This window comes from Procambarus clarkii, chromosome 23 (assembly GCF_040958095.1).
Source record: "Procambarus clarkii isolate CNS0578487 chromosome 23, FALCON_Pclarkii_2.0, whole genome shotgun sequence".
Classification (NCBI taxonomy): domain Eukaryota; kingdom Metazoa; phylum Arthropoda; class Malacostraca; order Decapoda; family Cambaridae; genus Procambarus; species Procambarus clarkii.
In genome coordinates, this window is record NC_091172.1 from 42,852,863 (window position 1) to 42,869,931 (window position 17,069).

The 17,069-nt window shown below is 40.4% G+C and overlaps 1 protein-coding gene across 2 annotated transcripts in view; it reads right to left on the reverse strand.

Moving 5' to 3' along the window:
• Positions 1–893: 893 nt before the first annotated feature.
• LOC138367920 (methyltransferase-like protein 27) overlaps positions 894–17,069 on the reverse strand; it is a 215,976-nt gene continuing 199,800 nt past the window's right edge. For both annotated transcript variants that reach the window (XM_069330205.1, XM_069330204.1), the window contains one exon: positions 894–1,511. In XM_069330205.1, coding sequence (XP_069186306.1) covers positions 1,434–1,511 — 78 coding nt within the window. In that variant the 3' untranslated portion in view covers positions 894–1,433. The remainder of the gene's footprint in view (positions 1,512–17,069) is intronic.

A 17,069-nucleotide genomic window follows, 5' to 3' on the forward strand; every position in this document is an offset into this window, starting at 1 on the left:
ATTATGAGTGAAAATAATACATTTTGTGCATAAAGGGCACATTTGTTGTGTAAATGTTGTATTTTCTGTGTAAATGAATTTAGTGTGGAAATGCTTTGTGCGTAAATGCTATCTTGAGTGTTCCCTTTACCACACCCTAGTGATAAAGGGAGCAATGGTTGATTACACCACACCCTGGTGATACTGGGAACAATGGTTGATAACACCACACCCTGGTGATACTGAGAACAATGGTTGATAAAACCACACCCTGGTGATACTGGGAACACTGGTTGATAACACTACACCCTGGTGATACTGGGAACAATGGTTGATAACACTACATCCTGGTGATACTGGGAACAATGGTTGATAACACCACACCCTGGTGATACTGGGAATAATGGTTGATAACACCACACCCTGGTGATACTTGGGATAATTACTGATAATGCCACATCCTGGTGTCGCTGGGAATAATAGTTATTTACATGATTTCATCGTGTGATTACGATTAAATTGTATATGTTGTTCTTTTTGACACATTGTAAATGTTCTTTTGACATAATATACGACGTAGAAATCCGTTGGCGTTCAAGATATTCGTTGAGCTTATTACATACGACTGGGGAAAGATTTCGGCGAGATCAACTGGGCGCACTCAACCTCTCACTACATTATTCCATTCTCTAGATTCAACATACAACATTTGTACCTGCGTTATATATTCGATTCATGAGCCAACTGTTCCTACTTGATTAACTAAATCATGTGATAATGAACATAAATTTAAAATTTGTACTAAACTCTCTGAATGTGGAAATGAGAACTCTATATGAATGGAATAAAAACCATCAAAGTTTTCCTAAAATAAAATATAGCCTTAAGATATCATAAAGGTGTAATGGAGGCAAAAATAAATTGAAATTTCTTATTTTAGTCTTTACAGTTGAAGATTTGATTCAATAAATTTGCAGATGCATTGAAAAAGATATAACTGGCAAAGTTAGGCATAACTCAGGATATCTATAAGCAAAAAAGATGTAACTGAAAAAGTTAAACATAACTCAGAATATTTTTAAACTCACAAGAAAAACAGGAACTCCAGTCCCAGTTGGAGTATTTATAAACATTCAGAAAAGGTTTGACATTAGCATAGTAAGCTCAGTCAAATATTAATAAGTCACTAGTGGCATGCAGGCCGCCTGAATCATGGAGGGCTGCAAACGTGACTCCTGGGATTCCGGGGATCACTGTCCTTGCGGCTCGGTCTGTGACCTGGCCTCTGACAACGTGGTGATACTTCTGGTACAGTTGGATGAAGGTCACCTCCACCACCTATCGACCAGTTAGTTAAATGTCCATAGTGGGGAAGTTGCTTGAAACAATAACTGAATATAGTATTGAAGTTAGTCTTGAGGAACACAGTAAACGTCGCAGCTGTTGGCAGGGACCTAGTTCCTCACAACACGATAGATGTACACCACTGCATCACACGTATTGTCATAGTTTGGCACCACCGTCCTTACTTCCTGTTGAACACAAAAACGCAAAAGTTTACCTTTTGACAGTAAATGATATGAGAACATTACTCTGGTAACAAAGTCAATTGGATAGAGGTAGAGTGTTAAGGGAAAACTTATACCTGAACAAAAGTTAGAACATTCTTTTGTAAAAATAAACATTGTCACTCTTACATAGACTTTGCACAAAAGTAAGTGTGTCGACCAATGATGAATCAGAAGAAACTGCCTCGTAATTGGATCTTGATAAAAATGGTTGATAGCAATTGGTTGATAATTGCTGACTTTCAGAATGGAAAGCACTTTAAAGAATTATAATTGTTTTATTGAATTCATTTTCTCCGAGAAAATATTAAAATAAAACTAAATAGATCAGATAAGTAGTAGAAGATTTATCTTGATGAACTTTACATGTAATGATGTAAGTGAAGATATATGTGTATACCAGAAGGTGATCAGGCAGTGACCAGGATGTATTACTTGGCGCTCTCACCTGATTGTTGCCTTTTCCACCTCTCCCCTCCCCACCCCCTTTTTTTCCCCCCTGTCTGCCCGCCAACCACGAAGATATATATATATATATATATATATAATATATATATATATATATATATATATATATATATATATATATATATATATATATATATATATATATATGTCGTACCTAGTAGCCAGAACGCACTTCTCAGCCTACTATGCAAGGCCCGATTTGCCTAATAAGCCAAGTTTTCCTGAATTAATATATTTTCTCTAATTTTTTCTTATGAAATGATAAAGCTACCCATTTCATTATGAATGAGGTCAATTTTTTTAATTGGAGTTAAAATTAACGTAGATATATGACCGAACCTAACCTAACCTAACCTATCTTTATAGGTTAGGTTAGGTTAAGTAGCCGAAAAAGTTAGGGTAGGTTAGGTTAGGTAGGTTAGGTAGTCGAAAAAACATTAATTCATGAAAACTTGGCTTATTAGGCAAATCGGACCTTGAATAGTAGGTTGAGAAGTGCATTCTGGCTACTAGGTACGACATATATATATATATATATATATATGTAGGGACTTTTGGCAGTACCTATATATATATATATATATATATATATATATATATATATATATATATATATAAATATATATAAATATATATATATATATATATATATATATATATATATATATATATATATATATATATATATATATAACATTTTCCTTTTGGCAGTCCCTATGTCTGCGACAGGCACACGTCTTGATCCGCAGGAGCTCCGTATTGCAGTCGCTCCCCGTCTTGCTGCCCCTATCCACACTGTTCATAGGTGTATTTGCGGCGAGGCAGATGCTGACGAATATGGACTGCATGGCCTGCACTTTTGAAAATCTGGTCGTTGGTACACTAGACACGACGAAGTCAATGACATCATTAAAAGAAGCCTTGCCTCTGCTCAGTGTCCAGCGGAGAGAGAGCCCCGCAACCTACTGAACCGTGACTCTGTTAGCTTTGCCGGCCGACCAGACGGAATCACACTGCGACCGTGGAAGGGTGGCAGACAGTTGGCATGGGACTATACTTGTGTATCCACCCTGGCAACCACATACATCAACCTCTCTGCCGGCACAGCAGGAGCCGCGGCGACACGCAGAGAAAGAGACAAGTCAGCCAAGTACAGGCAATTAGATCATCGGTACAACTTTGTTCCAATAGGGTCTGAGACCCTAGGCCCATGGGGAGAGAGTGCAAGGTTTCTTAAGGATCTTGGTTCCAAGCTCATTGACACCACAAGAGACCCTAGAGCAGCAAATTTTCTCTTTCAGCGCCTCAGTGTCGCGATCCAGAGGGGGAATGCTCGCTGCATACTCGGTTCCTGCCCGGCGTCGGAGGAGTTCGAGGAAATCTACAGCCTCTAGGAAGCAAACATTTTTTTGTGTCCTCTTAATGTTAATTTTTATGTTAGAGTTAAATGGCAAATTTTTCCCTGAATGCTCTGTGTTCCCTTCTCTGAGGCTGTGGGTCCCTATAATTGCACCAGAGGTGGTACCCCCCTACATATATATATATATATATATATATATATATATATATATATATATATATATATATATATAATATATTGTTAAATATGACCGAAAAAGCAAGATTAATAATTCTAACACGAATTTTCTCTCTGTTTCTTATATTTCTTTTCACTGTTGATGGTAACTGAAAAATCAATTCTCCAAAATTCATTTTTATTTCTAGTCTGATGCGACACGTGAGCGCGTTTCGTAAAACTTATTACATTTTCAAAGACTTTAGTTTACACACACACAACTATAACTGAATAGAGATTAAACATTTTAGATTTTTTATACCTGCATTTGGGTGAGGTGATATGTTACAACAGTTTTGGATGAGGTGAAAACAAACTTTCAACACAAGACAGAACACGAAACAATGGGTATTGAAGGTAAGAATGGAAATCATTGCAGAGGGCTTATTGGCCCATATTTCTTGGTGCTTCTATATTGGAGCAGAGTCTTGAAGGGGGTAGAATATAGTTGTGCATTAATTGGCAGATGATTGCTGGTGTTGACTTCTTGATGTGTAGTGCCTCGCAGATGTCAAGCCGCCTGCTATCGCTGTATCTATCGATGATTTCTGTGTTGTTTGCTAAGATTTCTCTGGTGATGGTTTAGTTGTGGGAAGAGATTATTTGTTCCTTAATGAAGCCCTGTTGCTTATGCATCGTTAAACGCCTGGAAAGAGATGTTGTTGTCTTGCCTATACACTGAGTTTTTTGAGGCTTACAGTCTCCAGGAGGGCATTTGAAGGCATAGACGACGTTGGTCTCTTTTAAAGCGTTCTGCTTTGTGTCTGGAGAGTTTCTCATGAGTAAGCTGGCCGTTTTCTTGGTTTTATAGTAAATCGTCAGTAGCTGTGGAAAAGAAGTTCCTGTAATATAGTCTAATAGGGGGTATAGGTGTTGTGTTAGCTGTCTCTTCAGAGGTTGCATGGCGTTTCACTTTCCTTCTTATGATGTCTTCAATGAAACCATTGGAGAAGCCGTTGTTGAATAGGACCTGCCTTACCCTATAGAGTTCTTCGTCGACTTGCTTCCATCCTGAGCTGTGGCTGAGAGCACCGTCGACATAAGCGTTAACAACACTCCTCTTGTACCTGTCTGGGCAGTCACTGTTGGCATTTAGGTACATTTCTATGTTTGTTTCCTTAGTGTAGACTGCAGTGTGGAAACCTCCACTACTTTCCATGACTGTTACATCTAGAAAGGGCAGCTTCCCATCTTTCTCCATCTCGTAAGTGAAACACAACACATAATTCTGCTCAAATGCCTCCTTCAGCTCCTGCAGATGTTTGACATCAGGTACCTGTGTAAAAATGTCGTCAACATACCTGCAGTATATGGCCGGTTTCAAGTTCATGTTGACTAAGACTTTTTGCTCGATGGTACTCATGTAGAAGTTTGCAAACAGGACACTTAAGGGAGAACCCATGGCGACCCCATCAAGCTTGGAGTAGTTTCCTTAAAATGTTTTCTGGTATCTCAAGATTAGTAGAGGACGGATCACGATACACTCTGTCCGCTATCATCCCGATTGTTTCATCCACAGGTACGTTGGTAAACAGTGATTCTACGTCCAACGAGGCTCTTATTCCTGTGGCCCGTGTTCCCCGCAGTAAGTCAACAAATTCCTTTGGAGACTTCAGGCTGAAGGCGCAAGGGACATATGGAATCAGCAAGCCGTTGAGTCGTTTCGCCAGTCTGTACGTGGGTGTGGGTATCTGGCTGATGATTGGCCGAAGTGGGTTTCCAGGCTTATGTGTCTTGACATTTCCATACGCGTATCCAGGTTTATATTCCCCAATAATCTTTGGCAGGTGGAGTCCGGATTTCTTGGCGTTCACAGATCCGGACACCACCTGCCAAAAATTATTGGGGAATATAATCCTGGATACGTGTATGGACATGTCACGGAGGTTTCCACACTGCAGTCTACACTAAGGAAACAAACATAGGAATGTACCTCAATGCCAACAGTGACTGCCCAGACAGGTACAAGAGGAGTGTTGTTAACGCTTACGTCGACCGTGCTCTCAGCCACAGCTCAGGATGGAAGCAAGTTGATGAAGAACTCTGCAGCGTAAGGCAGGTCCTAGTTAACAAAGGCTTCTTCAATGGTTTCGTTGAAGACATCATAAGAAGGAAGGTTAAACGCCATGCAACCACTGAAGAGACAACAAACACAACACCTGTACCCCCTATTAGACTATTTTACAGAAACTTCTTTTCCACAGCTCATAAAACGGAGGAAGGGGTCCTGAAAGATATTGTTAATAGAAACGTTATCCCTACAGACAAAAATCACAAGTTACAATTGACGATTTACTATAAAACCAAAAAAACGGCCAACCTACTCATGAGAAACTCTCCAGACACAAAGCAGAACGCTTTAAAAGAGACCAATGTCGTCTATGCCTTCAAATGCCCACTTGGGGACTGTAAGTCTCAAAGAACTAAGTATAAAGGCAAGACAACAACATCTCTTTCCAGGCGATTAAGGATGCATAAGCAACAGGGCTCCATTAAGGAACATATAATCTATTCCCACAACCAGACCATCACCAGAGAAGTCTTAACAAAAAACACAGAAATCATCGATAGATACAGCAATAGCAGGCGGCTTGATATCTGCAAGGCACTACACATTAAGAAGTCGACACCAGCAATCAACAGCCAATTAATGCACAACTATATCCTACCCACTTCAAGACTCCGCACCAATATAGAAACATCAAGAAATATGGGCCAATTGGCCCTTTGCAGTTACTTCCATTCTTCCCGTTAACTTATAAAATATTATACCCATTGTTTCGTGTTCTGTCTTGTGTTGAAAGTTTGTTTTCACCTCATCCAAAACTGTTGTAACATATCACCTCACCCAAACGCAGATATAAAATCGAAGCTGTTTGAACTTTGTTCAGTTACAGTTGTGTGTGTGTGTAAACTAAAGTCTTTGAAAATGTAATAAGTTTTACGAAACGCGTTCAAGTGTCGCATCAGACTAGAAATAAAAATGAATTTTGGAGAATTGATTTTTCAGTTACCATCAACAGTGAAAAGAAATATAAGAAACATAGAGAAAATTCGTGTTAGAATTAATAATCTTGCTTTTTCGGTCATATTTAACAATATATATATATATATATATATATATATATATATATATATATATATGGTGTGTGTGTGTGTTCTCACCTATTTGTACTCAGCTATTTGTGCTCGCGGGGGTTGAGCTTTGGCTCTTTGGTCCCGCCACTCAACTGTCAATCAACTGGTGTACAGATTCCTGAGCCTACTGGGCTCTATCATATCTACATTTAAAACTGTGTATGGAGTCAGCCTCCACCACATCACTGCCTAGTGCATTCCATCCGCTAACTACTCTGACACTGAAAAAGTTCCTTCTAACGTCTCTGTGGCTCATGTGGGTACTCAATTTCCACCTGTGTCCCCTTGTTCGCGTCCCACCAGTGTTGAATAGTTTATCCTTGTTTACCCGGTCGATTCCTCTGAGGATTTTGTAGGTTGAGATCATGTCTCCCCTTACTCTTCTGTCTTCCAGTGTCGTAAGGTGCATGTCCCGCAGCCTTTCCTCGTAACTCATGCCTCTTAGTTCTGGGACTAGTCTAGTGGCATACCTTTGGACTTTTTCCAGCTTCGTCTTGTGCTTGACAAGGTACGGGCTCCATGCTGGGGCCGCATACTCCAGGATTGGTCTTACATATGTGGTGTACAAGATTCTGAATGATTCCTTACACAGGTTCCTGAACGCTGTTCTGTTGTTAGCCAGCCTCGCATATGCCGCAGACGTTATTCTTTTTATGTGGGCTTCAGGAGACAGGTATGGTGTGATATCAACTCCTAGATCTTTCTCTCTGTTCGTTTCATTAAGTACTTCATCTCCTATTCTGTATCCTGTGTTTGGCCTCCTATTTCCACCACCTAGTTTCATTACTTTGCATTTACTCGGGTTGAACTTCAACAGCCATTTGTTGGACCATTCACTCAGTCTGTCTAGGTCATCTTGTAGCCTCTTACTATCGTCCTCAGTTTCAATCCTCCTAATAATTTTTGCATCGTCGGCAAACATTGAGAGAAACGAATCTATACCCTCTGGAAGATCACTTACATATATCAGAAACAGTATAGGTCCAAGGACTGACCCCTGCGGTACTCCACTCGTAACGTCTCGCCAATCTGAGACCTCACCCCTCACACTGACTCGTTGTCTCCTGTTACTTAGGTACTCCTGTATCCAATGGAGTACCTTCCCTTTCACTCCAGCCTGCATCTCCAGTTTTTTCACTAGCCTCTTGTGTGGCACTGAGTCAAAGGCTTTCTGACAATCCAAAAATATGCAGTCTGCCCACCCTTCTCTTTCTTGCCTTATTTTTGTTGCCTGGTCGTAGAATTCAAGTAACCCTGTGAGGCAGGACCTGCCATCCCTGAATCCATGTTGATGCTGTTTTACAAAGTTCTTTCGCTCCAGGTGCTCCACTAGCTTTCTTCGCACAATCTTCTCCATCATCTTGCATGGTATGCAGGTTAGGGACACTGGTCTGTAATTCAGTGCCTCCTGTCTATCCCCTTTCTTGTATATCGGGACTACGTTAGCTGCTTTCCAAATTTCTGGCAGTTCCCCTGTTGCCAGTGATTTGTTATACACCATGGAGAGCGGGAGGCACAGTTCTTCTGCTCCTTCCTTTAGTATCCAAGGGGAGATTCCATCTGGGCCTATAGCCTTTGTCACATCCAATTCTAGTAAACACTTCCTTACTTCCCCGCTGGTAATCTCAAACTCTTCCAGTGGTTCCTGGTTAGCTATTCCCTCTCTTATCTCTGGGATTTCTCCTTGCTCTAAGGTGAAGACCTCTTGGAATTTCTTATTCAGTTCCTCACACACTTCCTTGTCGTTTGTAGTGAATCCTTCTGCCCCTATCCTTAATTTCATAACCTGTTCCTTTACTGTTGTTTTTCTCCTGATGTGGCTATGCAGCAATTTAGGCTGAGTCTTTGCCTTGCTTGCGATGTCATTTTCGTATTGTCTTTCTGCCTCTCTTCTCATCCTAACATATTCATTCCTGGTATCTGGTATCTCTCTGCTCTCCAGTGTCCTGTTATTCCTATAGTTTCTCCATGCCCTTTTACTTTGCTGCTTAGCTAGCCTACATCTCTGATTAAACCATGGGTTTCTCATCTTCATTTCACTGTTTTCCTTTTGGACTGGGACAAACTTGTTTGCTGCGTCCTTGCATTTTTGCGTGATGTATTCCATCATATCTTGGGCCGTCTTTTCCCTGAGCTCTGTTTCCCATGCTATATCTGCTAGGCATTTTCTTATCTCCTCATAGTTTCCCTTTTGGTATGCTAACCTTTTGGTTTCGGTATCCCTCCTCGAGTTCAATAACCCTTCTTCAATCAGGTACTCAAACACCAATACACTGTGGTCGCTCATTCCTACTGGGTCCTCAAAACTGATTTCTCTTATGTCAGAGTCGTTCAGGGTGAAAACCAGGTCGAGTCTCGCTGGTTCGTCATTTCCTCTCATCCTTGTGGGTTCACTGACATGCTGGGTTAAGAAGTTTCTAGTCGCCACCTCCAGTAGTTTGGCTCTCCACGTATCCTCGCCTCCATGCGGTTCCTTGTTCTCCCAATCAATCCTGCCATGATTGAAGTCCCCCATGATGAGCAGGTGGGATCTATTTCTACAGGCAGAAGCTGCCCTCTCAATTATAGTGTTAACTGCCATGTTGTTGCTTTCGTACTCTTGACTGGGTCTTCTGTCATTTGGTGGAGGATTATATATTACTGCTACTACTATCTTTGGTCCTCCCATTGTCATGGTGCGTGTGGTGTCATGGTGTCGTGTGTGTGTGTGTGTGTACTCACCTAGTTGTGTTTGCGGGGGTTGAGCTCTGGCTCTTTGGTCCCGCCTCTCAACCGTCAATCAACAGGTGTACAGATTCCTGAGCCTATTGGGCTCTATCATATCTAAACTTGAAACTGTGTATGGAGTCAGCCTCCATATGGAGTCTGACAGCCTGTGTATGGAGTCATCACTTCCTAATGCATTCCATTTGTCAACCACTCTGACACTAAAAAAGTTTTTTCTAATATCTCTGTGGCTCATTTGGGCACTCAGTTTCCACCTGTGTCCCCTTGTGCGTGTTCCCCTTGTGTTAAATAGACTGTCTTTATCTACCCTATCAACTCCCTTCAGAATCTTGAATGTGGTGATCATGTCCCCCTTACTCTTCTGTCTTCCAGTGAAGTGAGGTTTAATTCCCGTAGTCTCTCCTCGTAGCTCATACGTCTCAGCTCGGGTACTAGTCTGGTGGCAAACCTTTGAACCTTTTCCAGTTTGGTCTTATCCTTGACTAGATATGGACTCCATGCTGGGGCTGCATACTCCAGGATTGGCCTGACATATGTGGTATACAAAGTTCTGAATGATTCTTTACACATGTTTCTGAATGCCGTTCGTATGTTGGCCAGCCTGGCATATGCTGCTGATGTTATCCGCTTGATATGTGCTGCAGGAGACAGGTCTGGCGTGATATCAACCCCTAAGACTTTTTCCTTCTTTGACTCCTGAAGAATTTCCTCTCCCAGATGATACCTTGTATCTGGCCTCCTGCTCCCTACACCTATCTTCATTACATTACATTTGGTTGGGGTAAACTCTAACAACCATTTGTTCGACCATTCCTTCAGCTTGTCTAGGTCTTCTTGAAGCCTCAAATAGTCCTCTTCTGTATTAATCCTTCTTATAATTTTAGCATCGTCCGCAAACATTGAGAGAAATGAATCGATACCCTCTGGGAGATCATTTACATATATCAGAAACAAGATAGGACCGAGTACAGAGCCCTGTGGGACTCCACTGGTGACTTAAATCCAATCGGAGGTCTCACCCCTCACCGTAACTCTCTGCTTCCTATTGCTTAGATACTCCCTTATCCACTGGAGCACCTTACCAGCTACACCTGCCTGTCTCTCCAACTTATTTGCCAGCCTCTTATGCGGTACTGTGTCAAAGGCTTTCCGACAATCCAAGAAAATGCAGTCCGCCCAGCCCTCTCTTTCTTGCTGTGTGTGTGTGTGTGTGTGTGTGTGTGTGTGTGTGTGTGCGTGTGTGCGTGCGTGTGTGTGTGTGTGTGTGTGTGTGTGCGTGCGTGTGTGTGTGTGTGTAATTACCTAAGTGTAATTACCTAAGTGTAGTTACAGGATGAGAGCTACGCTCGTGGTGTCCCATCTTCCCAGCACTCTTTGTCATATAACGCTTTGAAACTACTGACGGTCTTGGCCTCCACCACCTTCTCCCCTAACTTCTTCCAACCGTCTACCACTCTGTTTGCGAAAGTGAATTTTCTTATATTTCTTCGGCATCTGTGTTTAGCTAGTTTATATCTATGACCTCTTGTTCTTAAAGTTCCAGGCCTCAGGAAATCTTCCCTATCGATTTTATCAATTCCTGTTACTATTTTGTATGTAGTGATCATATCACCTCTTTTTCTTCTGTCTTCTAGTTTTGGCGTATTTAATGCCTCTAACCTCTCCTCGTAGCTCTTGCCCTTCAGTTCTGGGAGCCACTTAGTAGCATGTCTTTCCATCTTTTCCAGTTTGTTGATGTGCTTCTTAAGATATGGGCACCACACCACTTCTGCATATTCTAGCTTTGGCCTAACAAAAGTCGTGAACAATTTCTTTAGTATATCGCCATCCATGTATTTAAAAGCAATTCTGAAGTTAGAAAGCGTGGCATAGGTTCCTTGCACAATATTCTTTATGTGGTCCTCAGGTGATATTTTCTATCTAGAGCCACCCCTAGATCTCTTTCTTTATCAGAATTCTTTAAAGATTTCTCACATAATATATAGGTTGTGTGGGGTCTATGTTCTCCTATTCCACATTCCATAACATATATTATATGACATATATTAACATTAAATTCCATTTGCCAAGTGGTGCTCCATATACTTATTTTGTCCAGGTCTTCTTGAAGGGCATGACAATCATCTAAGTTTCTTATCCTTCCTATTATCTTAGCATCATCAGCAAACATGTTCATATAATTCTGTATACCAACTGGTAGATCATTTATGTAGAAAATAAACATCACTGGTGCAATAACTGAACCCTGTGGTACTCCACTTGTGACATTTCTCCAGTCCGATACATTGCCTCTGATCACAGCCCTCATTTTTCTATCAGTCAGAAAATTTTTCAGCCATGTTAGAAGCGTACCTGTCACTCCTCCAATATTTTCCAGTTTTCAGAACAACCTCTTATGTGGAACTCTGTCGAAAGCCTTTTTTAGGTCCAGATAGATGCAGTCAACCCAACCATCTCTTTCCTGTAATATCTATGTTGCTCGATCATAGAAACTGAGTAAATTCGATACACAGAATCTTCCAGATCGAAAACCATACTGTCTGTCTGATATTATATTATTTCTCTCCAGGTGTTCTACCCATTTAGATATAATTATTTTTTCCAATATTTTGACTATTACACTTGTCAATGATACCGGTCTATAATTAAGGGGGTCTTCCCTGTTTCCACTTTTGTAGATTGGAACTATGTTAGCCTTTTTCCACACATCAGCTACAACTCCTGTAAACAGGGATGCCTGAAAAATCAGTTGAAGAGGAATGCTGAGCTCAGGTGCACATTCTCTCAGAACCCATGGTGAAATTCCATCTGGACAAACTGCTTTGCTCTTATTTAGCTCCTTGAGATTTTTTTCCACTTCATCTCTAGACACCTCTATGTGCTTTATGTTGTTCTCTGGAATTCTTATTGTATCTGGTTCCCTGAAGATTTAATTTTGTACAAACACACTTTGGATCTTTTCTTTTAATGTTTCACACATTTCCTTTTCATTTTCCGTGAATCTATTTCCCATTTTCAACCTCTGAATATTATCCTTTACCTGCAATTTGTTGTTTATGAATTTATAGAATAGACCTGGTTCTGTTTTACATTTGTCTGCAATCCCTTTGTCAAAATTTCATTCTGCCGCTCTCCTCACTGCTGTGTAGTTGTTTTTCGCATCTTTGTATCGCTGGTATGTTTGGGGGTTCGGCCTCTTCCTGTATTGATTCCATTTTTGTGTCTTTTGGTCTCTGGCCGTCTCGCAATTTCTGTTGAACCAATCCTGTTTCCTAGTTCTGCTTCTCTGTTTTGCTATAAATTTTTTTGTGCCTTTATCATATATTTCACAAAACCTGACATACATCTCATTCACTTAAATGCCGAGCAACAAGTCTGTCCAATTAAACTCACTAAAAAAATTTCTAAAGTTGCCATAATGTCCTCTCCTAAAGTCAGGTTTTTCAATTGCATCGACTGTCATATTTTCTTCCAGATTATAACGCATTGCATACTTTATTCCCAAAAAGACATGGTCACTTTTATCCAAGGGAGGTAGGTATTGAATGTCAAATATTTCTTCCTCCTTCCTGGTAAATATAAAATCTAGCATGGAGTGTGTGTGTGTGTGTGTGTGTTTGTTTGTGTGTGTGTGTGTGTTTGTTTGTGTGTGTACTCACCTATTTGTACTCACCTATTTGTGCTTGCGGGGGTTGAGCTTTGGCTCTTTGGTCCCGCCTCTCAACTGTCAATCAACTGGTGTACAGATTCCTGAGCCTACTGGGCTCTATCATATCTACATTTAAAACTGTGTATGAAGTCAGCCTCCACCACATCACTGCCTAGTGCATTCCATCCGTTAACTACTCTGACACTGAAAAAGTTCCTTCTAACGTCTCTATGGCTCATGTGGGTACTCAGTTTCCACCCGTGTATATATATATATATATATATATATATATATATATATATATATATATATATATATATATATATATATATATATATATATATATATATATATGTATATATATATATATGTATATATATATATATGTATATATATATATATATATATATATATATATGTATATATATATATATGTATATATATATATATGTATATATATATATATATATATATATATATATATATATATATATATATATATATATATGTATATATGTATATATATATATGTATATATATATATATATATATGTATATATGTATATATATATATGTATATATGTATATATATATATGTATATATATATATATATATATATATATGTATATATATATATATATATATGTATATATGTATATATATATGTATATATGTATATATGTATATATATATGTATATATATATATATATATGTATATATATATATATATATATATATATATATATATATGTATATATATATATATATATATGTATATATATATATATTGTGACGATAATCTCCTTCAAGAGAGATTGAGCCTGCGCTTCCCTCCAAAGTACGTCTCAAAAACAACTAATATAGAAGATATATCCAACAAGTACAACACCAAGGTTTGCCCAGAGAGCAAACGTATTCAGCACCGGGAACACCTGCTCCACCTCCGCCACTCAAACCAGCAAACTACTTGTCCATCGCCTGCCCTTCGCTGATTGGCTGGTGCCCGTCACACCTGCTCCCTCCACCCGCCACACTAGTTGATGTCTGAGCCACCACAACCTACAGTCCTCAGAATATCCCGTGCTTTCCACAAGTTACCACGTCTCATTGGTAGACTAAGCCTTGGCTTACGTGTACTAAGGGAGGTGACAGCTTGAAGCCAATATTCCTGCACTCATATATTCACTTGTCTATTATTCACTTGTATTAACATAACTTTTCATTGGCCTGTGATTATTCTTATTATTTTGTTTGATTGAATTATGTTACAATTTTTATGTCCATTTTATTCATGTTTTGCTTTTCTAACGTAATTAAAATTTCATTGTTAAATTTACTTGTGTTTTGTGTGTCTTCCCATTACCTTACCACAGACGAAAGTTCCAGATTTTCTCTTTTTGTTTCTTTATGTGACGAGGCCATACCCCTAGCTTTTGAAACAGCCGAACACCAACGCGTTACCGTCACATATTAAGTGGGGGCCTGTCCTAGGAGCTTCACTCAGGTACTGGTGCCAAGTAGTAATTAATGGTAAGCGTGTTTGACTTTGGTAACGTAGCTTTTACTATTTTTCATATTCAATTTCATTTTTTATATGGTGCGGTGTGTATTGTGCATTACGAGAGTAGCATATGGTGAAGGTGACTCAACTTTGGATTACGTGGTGACTCTAGGCCTCAGTCATACTCTTAATTGGTCATCTCTCCCTCCGTGTTATTACTCGTGTTTACCATCTTTTGTCCCTTGGATATTTCTCATATTTTTGACAGATCATCATATTGGTACCCTGGTACTGTGGTCTGCCCCCGGGTCAAGTGCACCTAATCTTCTGCAATCTGACTGTAGGAGGATAAAGAGGGCCATAGTTCCTCTAGCACGAACTTTAGTTGCTGAATTGGGACCTCAGCAGCAGTTCTCGTCACCAGTTGACACCTCGCACCCCTACACGTCAGTCAGAGATGATGATACATACAATGGTAGGGAATTAGCTTTCTTTTTCAGAGCACAAAAGTTCGCTAATTCTGTAAGTATCATATTAATTTCAGTAGGAAAAACTTGCTTATGTCCTATAGAGACTCGGCAAGGTATGCCTACATCCTTGGACTACCAATTTTACTTTTGAGGCAATTAACTGTTTCATTTGTTTTCGAAACTCAGTTTCACTTGTTTAGTAGGATTTTCTTGCCCTTATCCTCTTACACGAGTACCGGGTACAAGATTTCCTGCGACCTTGATTTACATTAATCATTTAACATCTTGTACTTAACTTTAATTGTTAAAGATTCCACAGGATAGGTACCAGTTGCCACGTTGTCCTGTTTCTGACATTCACTATATCACAACGGTATATTCGTTGTACATTTATTTGCTAATTTCACCATGTTTCGTCTCCAAGCTTTCCGTGCAGATCCAGCAGGTGAAATAGGGACTTTAAGTCGTGCCAAGAGGACTGAATTACAAACTCTAGCACATGAGTATCAACTAACAGTTCCCTACCAAGCCAACAAGAGTGAAATACACAACCTGTTACTGGATCATTTCTTAGAGCAAGGTAAGATAGACTCTGAAACTCATGAAACTTACTATATTGCAGATAAAACTGATTTGGCAACGATGAAACTCAAACTAGAGCTGGCCAAGATTGAACGTGAGCAGCAAAGGGAAGCAGCTGCCATACGAAAGGAAGAACACGAACGAGAAATCGCCCTCAAGGAACGTGCACTCGCCCTCCAGGAACGTGAGGTTGCAATGCTCCAGGAACGGGAACGAGTACAGCTTGAAACAAAACGACGCGAGTTGGAGATGCAACACGAACATGACAAGCAACAAGCGACTCTGGCTCTAGAGTGTCGTCAACGAGAATTCGCGTTGGAAACTTCCCACCTCGCTCAACGCCAGCAAGCTACTGCCAATCTTCCCGTCAGTTTTAATATACCACATGCAAGTAAGTTAATGCCATCCTTTGTAGAAGCGGAAGTTGACGTGTTTTTTACCACCTTTGAAACCCTTGCTAATCAACTCAGTTGGCCTGTCGACCAATGGGCTACACTTCTCAGAGTCCATCTTACAGATAGAGCTGTAGTCACACTCAGTACTCTGGCGTCTGAGAATGACTACCAGACTCTGAAACAAGCAGTGTTGGACGCCTACCTCCTCTCCACAGAAAGTTATCGAAGGAAATTCCGTGACCACCTGAAGGCAAGTACCACTACCTTCCTCGAGTTTGCTAACACAAAACGGAGATATTTCATGAAATGGCTGGAAGCAGCACATGTCTCTACTTCTACAGAACTCGTTAACCTGATACTAGTTGAAGAATTCTTGAGGCGTGTGCCGCCTCCTGTCCGTCTATATTTAGCAGATAAAGAAGAAACCGACTACCTGAAGTGTGCTAAGTCGGCTGACACTTACAGCCTCATTCACCGGCTGACACCCGAACCATCCTCCAGTAAGAAGTCGTGGTACAGTTACGAGAAAGTGAGTACCGATCAAGCTGGCTCGCAATTGTACTGCAAGTATTGTAGACTCTATGGACATACCATAGACAAGTGTGGTAAGTCTCAATACAAAGGAACCACTGACACACAGAAACCCAAACCAACTCCTCCTAAGTCCGGTAAGCCTGTGATGAATGTTGGTGTTCAGGTTAATGATCTTTCTCTTTTCAGTAACCACCTGTATACTGGAACTGTCTCTGCCAACGGTTCAAATCCGGAGGGACGTTTCAAATTGAAGATCTTGAGGGACACAGCGGCTCTACAATCGATCATCTTGAAGTCGGCTGTGCCAAACATCGCCTACACCGGAGAAACTGTCTTCATCACTGACCTCACTGCTACCACTTCTTATCCTCTCGCCAGAGTCCACCTGGATTGTCCCTTCGTGAACGGAGAAGTCCAAGTCGCCGTCAGGGAAAAGCCTTTTCCCATGCCTGGAGTGCAACTTCTCCTAGGCAACGACTT